Source organism: Sarcophilus harrisii, chromosome 1 (genome assembly GCF_902635505.1).
Source record: "Sarcophilus harrisii chromosome 1, mSarHar1.11, whole genome shotgun sequence".
NCBI lineage: Eukaryota > Metazoa > Chordata > Mammalia > Dasyuromorphia > Dasyuridae > Sarcophilus > Sarcophilus harrisii.
In genome coordinates, this window is record NC_045426.1 from 165,747,869 (window position 1) to 165,755,199 (window position 7,331).

Consider the following 7,331-nt stretch of genomic DNA (forward strand, 5'->3'; position numbering starts at 1 on the left):
CATGTTGCAAAGCGTAAAACATTTTCAGAGTTAATTATACACATATGCAAAATTATCCATTAAATCTCTTGCAATAATAGTTTTCCTGTGAATAGTGATGTACCATCTAAATATTATATATACAACTTATATATACTAAAAATATAACTGGCATGTGGCATAACCATATGATTAAAAGTTTAAAGCCAACATTTTTCCATATGAGAAAGAAGAAAGATGTCAGTAGAAGTGCTGAATTTGGACAAGGGGAAATTGAAATAACGATTCCGTGCCAATGTAATTCTGTCTAGTTTGGCAACTGCTTTTCTCAGTCTGGTTTCGAGAACCAATAGAGGGTGGAAAAACTGCTTTACTCCTTATTAGTAATTTTTAGAGACAAATATTTCTGACACTATGCAGTTGGTAAGATTATTCTAAATTGGCAAATATTATTTAATAGCAGCTAAAATTCTAATTCAGGAATTGTTCACATTGTAGACTTCTTTTTCCTCTAGTATAAGTAAGATTAGAAAGGGAAAAAAATCTACCCTGTTTTTATTATCTCCAAGGAGCTTGCTTTGGTGATACTCTTGTCCTTTCTGAATGTTTATTGTATGTACATCTTTTCACACAGTACATTTGTTCTTAGTTCTTAGAGCTAGAAGGATGAAGGTAAGTAACTGGTTACAGTGAGGTAGACATGAGACAACTTAGTTCCTTGCTTTACACATTAGTAAATTCATAGAGGTCATGGAATTTTCCAAGACTGAAGAGATCATCTCATTCTACTGCCTCATTTTAGAGAAGAGTATAGTGAGGTCCAGAGAAGATTAGTGATTGCCTAAGAACATTCAGCAAGTAGCAGAATTAGGATTGGAACTCATATTCCTGATATCTTGTCCAGTACTTTTGCCACTAGTCCCTATAATTCCTAAGAGGTTATGGGCATAAATAATACTTTTATCAATTAAATCAAACTTTAGATATACTAGAACCTGTTCTGTCTAGTTAGAATTGCAACCTAAATGACTTCCAGATAAGAATTCATCCATATTTATAAAGTGTAGAGGCCGTTATTTGCTGGAAATTAAAATGTTAATCTATGACTTTGGATCTTTTAATTTTGAGTTTTTATTAGTAAAAGAATTAATGAGTCTAGACTTAAGAAGTGTTTGCTAAAGTGAAAGAAGAATTTTGACAGGGTGTATAAATCTTGGTGCTAGCTTATACACTGGAGAGTATTCTTAATTATGGGCTTTAATGTTATTTTTTCCCCTTTGTCTGATTTAGTGAACCCTGGAGGATGGGCACCAGCATCAGTGTTAAGGGCAGTGGCAAAACGAGAGTATCCCAAGTTTCTAAAGCGTTTCACGTCCTATGTCCAAGAAAAAACCACAGGAAAACCAATTTTGTTCTAATGTTAACAGGTATTCTTATTTCTTTGAATGTCTAGTGATATCTATAAGTATCAAAAAGTAAGTTCAACCATTAATACCAAAATTGTTTTCAAAATAAGTCATTTGCTTTTAATATATATGAGGCTAGAAATCTTACTATTCTTAGCCTAATTTATAAGTGTTAGAAAATTCAGGGGTTGAGTTGATCACTTGAGCTAAAATTATAACAGTGATTAGGGTTTTAAGTCTGATTATTTATTTTGTAATCCGGATTTTTTTTTCTTTAATAAAATGAAGCTTATTGCCAGACACTGATAAATGTTTTAAAGATTTTTGACATCTCAGATTATCTGAAATGTCCCAGGATACCATTTGACTTTGAAATGTTAAACTGGTTTATCACAACATTTGCCATTTTCATATATAGCCAGCTTTTTGTAAAATTCTGTGCTCTCCAGTATCAGTTTTGAAACATTTTAAAAACTACTGTAATTTGGAATAATTTTTTGCTCTGCAAGATGATTAAATTTCCTACAAGGTCTGTTCTTCCTCTGCATTTACAATTCTGGGATCCCAGCAGTTCCAGTAATATATGATGAATTCAATAGTTAGGAAAAACTCATTCAAGTGTTCTTCTGAAGACTTCCAGTTAATATGTTGCTCACATTTAAATCTTGTACATTTAACAGAAACTGAAGCAAGGCTGTGTGAACATTCCATGTTGGAGGAATTAACCAAAATGAATGCTCTAAGCTGGAACGTAGGATCTACAGCCCTTTCTGTGGCTCACGACTTTGGCTTTCTGCACTGAAATGAAGAAACTCTGCAATACAGTGATGCTGAACATCTAACACTGGCTCTCTCCTAGCTCTCCTTGCTTAATGTATAACTACAAATACATGTAATAGTACATGTATATGGCTATATTTTTATTTGCTTGCTTTGGGTGGGGGGACTTTGAATCACAAACTGGGGATTAATGCTTTAATTTGGGAAAATTTTTGCAAAGCTTTTAATTTTCCTATGGCCCTGCTTAAGAGCCTCATATATGTGTTGAGTTTTTGTGTGCAAATTTTAAAGCACATAATACAAACACATAAGGTAAGGACATATGTGCTTTCTGTGCACCAGACATAAAGGATATGGTTTTTGTTTTTGTTTTTTTTGTTTGTTTGTTTGTTTTTTCTTCAGGCCTGCAGTCAGTTCTAGATGGCCAGATTTTTCTGATTTTGCTTTGTATAATCATAGAGTCCATTGCTGCTGATTTCTATAATGAATCATCTTGTCATGTAAAATGTCTCAATAACTGAGGGCTGTCGATAACCAATGACTTTGCCTTTTCTATTGTCTTACTCTTATGATGAACTTTGGTTCTGATGGAGAAAGTGTGAAAAGCTTTATTTTTTTCTCAGATATCTTTATATTTCTATTGTATTTTTCAGTTGTGTACTATGTGCTATATAGTTTTTGGGGTTTGTTTTTATGAACACAATTTGGCAATTTCTAGAGTGGTTCTATTATGACCTTCAAGAGACTGCCTTCCTGAAAACAGAATCAATATCTGTTCTTCCCTCATTGGGTAGAGATAGGACTGTTTTCTGGCAAGATGATTAAGGTTACTGAGCTCATGTTTTCCAGAAATTGCAAAAGGATGCACTGTAATACTTATTAAGGTAGATCAGACTTTATAAGTTTGACATTTGACAACATTCCCAGTACATAAAAACAGGCATGTTTACTGGTCCTTCTGATTCTGGTCTCAAAACTGTGTTGTGAAGTTTGCATAGAAAATGTGAGTTATTTTATTATTGCCTCTTGGTCAGAACCTTCATTGAACAGTAAAGGATTCTGCTTAATTTTAATTGCAGAGTTCTCTTTAGTTGCTGTGAAAATTTAAATGTAAAATAACTTTTTAGATGACTGTAAACAACTTTAAAACTTGGAGTTGAGGCAGAAAATGGTACTCTTTTAAAGAAGTAGAAATGACTGCCAGCTTCAGAATCTTCTTGATGATTATGTCTTTGAAAGAGAACGCAGAAGCGTTTCTTGGGTGTTTTGCTGACTTATGCATCTCAGTAGAAATAGAAGTCTGATACTTTTTTGTAAAGTCATGTAGTATGAAACATGTCCTGTATATATTTCATACATGATAATGGATTCTTGATGTTTAATGCAAGATGATTTAATGACGGGATGAGGCTGATCACTTAAATCTCCACAATCCTGGAAGTGAATTACTTGCATCAGATATAATAGTATTTATTATTCTGTACAAAGAGAGAAAATGCTTATATAAACACGTGCTTACATTACATGCACGCAGATTTCATGCTCCATAAAATTTTTCTATTTTTTAATTTGCCTTTCTCAAAATTATTTGCATGGAATATGCCTTATTACAGAAACATGCTGTTCACGATTTGAATATGTGGAAAAGTGCCTATATGGTGGTAATACTAGTAAGGCAAATGAGACAAAAATGATGAAACCTGTTTACATCACCAGTGAACACTTTATATAGTGATGTTACAAAGAGAAAAATTTATACCTCAAAAAATCTTATCTACTTTTACAATCAGGTTGGGGGAGGGAGGAAAAAGTTTCATTTACCATAGTCACTGATGAGAATTTGAAAAAAGTTCTTTATGCCCAGTTATAAATATTGCAATTCTGATAACTATCATGAACAGAGTCAAATAACTGTTTAGTAATTTAATTGGACAGCTTTATTTTACAAAGATATGAAGAGTTTACAAAAGCAGTATATAAATCTTAATATCATCAGTTGCATTTGCACTAAATGTGATGTACTTTTGCAATTTATTCTGTAAATAAAATGGTTACACTAAAGATGCTATTTGTTAAATAACTTGTTGATTAGTGCACTAGTACTTCACTAGTGCTAACCCTACTCAGAGAGGTGAAACTTAGAGAAAATGGAAAGAGTTCAAAATTCAGAACAGGTGCTGATCTTTTTAGTAAATATTCAGAACCTGTAGAACTATTTTCATAAGGCTAATTCCCACATATTAAGTATCAGTGATGCTCTTTCCCCCAGATCATTTTTACTTCTCATGCCTAAGATACTAACTTTTAAATTTGTATCCTCCTACTCTCCCTTCTGTCCACATCTCTTCTAACACCCCTTTGTGCTGTGGCAAAGATACTGCAAGATTCTAAAATGCAAAATATTGGTGAATCAGGAGCTTTGTCCCTGTGCAGCACATCCAATGTACAGTACAGAAGGGGACTCTGAATTTTAAGAGGATAGGTTACTATGCAGGACATTTTTGGGGATTGATAACAGGGACAGCCAGACTGAGGAGTTTTGTGTCTGTGTCTTTGAGTGCGTGTGTGTGTGTGTGTGTGTGTGTGTGTGTGTGTGTGTGTGTGTGTAAAATAAGGAGGAGGAATGGCTTTTTCCATTTTGTCAATTCCCCATTAACTAATTTGTATGTCTGTACATCAGTGTCAGTTGCTTTTGAGGAAAATTTCCTTATTTGAGGGAAAAAAAAAAAAACAAAACTTCATTATTTTGTCAACTTTATTCTGTTGGACAGAACTGGTTCTCCTATGAAGCTGTGTAGGTTCTCTTTAAGCTAATCAGTTTGTCCATTTACCAAAAATCATTCACCAATATTTTGTCACTGTTGTACAGATCAAGATGTATTAGGGTTATCGTCATTATTCATCTACAGACTCAAAAACATAAGATTTTCAAGTACCTTGAGAGTGTGTAGAGTGTAACTGTTCTATGATAGCTTTATGATCCTGATGTTAAAAAAATAATTGGATCCTTCCATGTTACAATCAAAAATTAAAACCAGTATTTAAAAGTGGAAAAAGTATTAAAATATTATGGACAAATTTGTTTTCTTGCTTGTTTTTTGTTTTTGACCCAGTGTTCTCCCAAGATGGATTTGTGAAACCAATGGAAAATTGCAGCCATTCTCTGGAACACAGTGTTTGTTGAATAAATATAAATAAATAAGAGAACTGTTCTTTTCACACAAGTTCAAAAGGACAGGTGTTCTGGGAATTAGTGAAATATCCCTTGTTTATTTTTTTTTGAAAATTCTATGCTAGGAAAATTACCAGTTTTGTGGGTTTTATACAGATTAATATTAGGATATCAATAATATCCATGTATCTGTCCAGTTTCTGACAAGGCCATTTTGTTTAAATGTTTGCATTTTCTTTTCTCAGACACAATTTCTAAGAATCAAATAATTTTCCACACTTGAAACAAACCTACTTAAACACAGTATTAAACTTTTAGATTATGCTGGCCCATATTCATCATCTTTTTCATTGAATCATAAGACCTTAGAAATGGAAGGAGCCTTAGCAATCCTTAATTTATTCCTATATGATTAGTAAATACTTAAAACAAGATTGCATTCCTATCCAGCTTCTTACTAGGAATAATGCTTCCACAAATTCAGTTAGTGCTTTTTAAACTTCCTAATTTTTATGGACTCTAAGAGCATGAATGTTTATAACTGCTGAGAAGAAATAATAGCTATAGCTGGCATTTATATAGTTCTTTTAAGAACTGCAGAAATACTTCAATGCCTTTGTAGTTTGGAAGAACCTTCAAAAAATGGAATGTGTTCCAAAGAGCACTGGTAATTAAAATGCTACCCAGGGCTACCTACCCTACAAATTTGAGCTTAACCATTAATGAAAAAGTGGACATTGATTAATGAAGCACTTGAAAACATTCTTGTGGGTGAAAAAAAAACTGAAGAGATTATTTTCTTTTTGAATGCCTAAAACTAGAAATGTAGGAGCCATTGTTTAAATTTATTTTATATTTGTACTTATAAATTTACAATTATATGTAAGCTCCTTGAGAGTAGGGGTTATTACTATTACTATTTTCTTGATACCTGTCTTTGTTACCTAACAAAATTCTAGAGAATCAGCAAAGACACTTTGACAGTAGCTTCAGCAAAGTTGAAGGTTAATACAGTTACCCAATATGCCAATAGTGCTTGACATATGGTACATAGTATTTTTTTTTTTTTGGGATACCTGTACCTCAAATGCCCTCTCTCTTCCTCTATATTCTTGAAGTTCCTTTAAAACTTGACTCGGCACCTTTTCATGAAGTCTTCCTGAACCCCCTGGCTAATCATGACCTCTTCCCCCACCCCTATTTTTAAAAATGCCTTATTTTATAACTCTGTAATACACCCACTACATTTTGTTGTGTATTTTAGTAATTTGCAAGTTTATTTAACAACAATAAATCATGTAATGGGGGAATGACCAGTGAGTGTCCAATCCTTAGATTGTGCTAAGATTTAGATTTTTCCCTTGATGAGTTATGTACAGCACATACAACATTATCTGCCTCGTTTCATTCCAATGTATGGAAGATTGGTGAGCCATCTTCTGGCCATGAGTCACTGTGGTGACTAAGAGTCTTTTAATTGGCTGAGAAGCCAGAAATGAGTTTATATATTGGATCTACACATTCCTCTTGGTCCTTTTTGCTCCTTTCTTCTCTGGTGGCTTTTGAGGGATAAAATTTGTTATTAATCTCCCGCCCAGAGATGTCTCTTGAATCATGATGCCTGTTTTTATGTTTTATTTTTTTCTGACTTGAGGTGAATGAATATCTGGATTATAATATAACAGACTGATTTCCATCCATATAAACTTCAAAGGACCATCAGATTCCTCACAACAACCGTTACAGCAAGCAGCCAAGTGGTTTAGTAGATAGGGTGCTAACCTTTGAAGGCAGAAAAATCTAGTTCAAATCCAGCCTGAGACAATTAGCTGTGTATTCTTGGGCAAGTCACTTTACTCATCTGTAAAATGATGATTATAATAGCATCTAAATCAGTTCATATTTGTGAAGGTCTTGGCAAGCTTTAAATATATTGACTCATTAGCTGAGATAAAATATTCTACCAGAACCCAGCTGGGCACAATAATGACATG

The 7,331-nt window shown here is 33.4% G+C and overlaps 1 protein-coding gene across 2 annotated transcripts in view; it reads left to right on the plus strand.

Annotated features, from left to right (window-relative positions):
• Window positions 1-5,215, plus strand: part of CERT1 (ceramide transporter 1) — a 130,003-nt gene extending 124,788 nt beyond the window's left edge. For both annotated transcript variants that reach the window (XM_031966363.1, XM_031966357.1), the window contains 2 exons: window positions 1,270-1,406; window positions 2,066-5,215. In XM_031966363.1, the coding sequence (XP_031822223.1) occupies window positions 1,270-1,397 (128 nt within the window). In that variant the 3' untranslated portion in view covers window positions 1,398-1,406; window positions 2,066-5,215. The remainder of the gene's footprint in view (window positions 1-1,269; window positions 1,407-2,065) is intronic.
• Window positions 5,216-7,331: the final 2,116 nt, after the last annotated feature.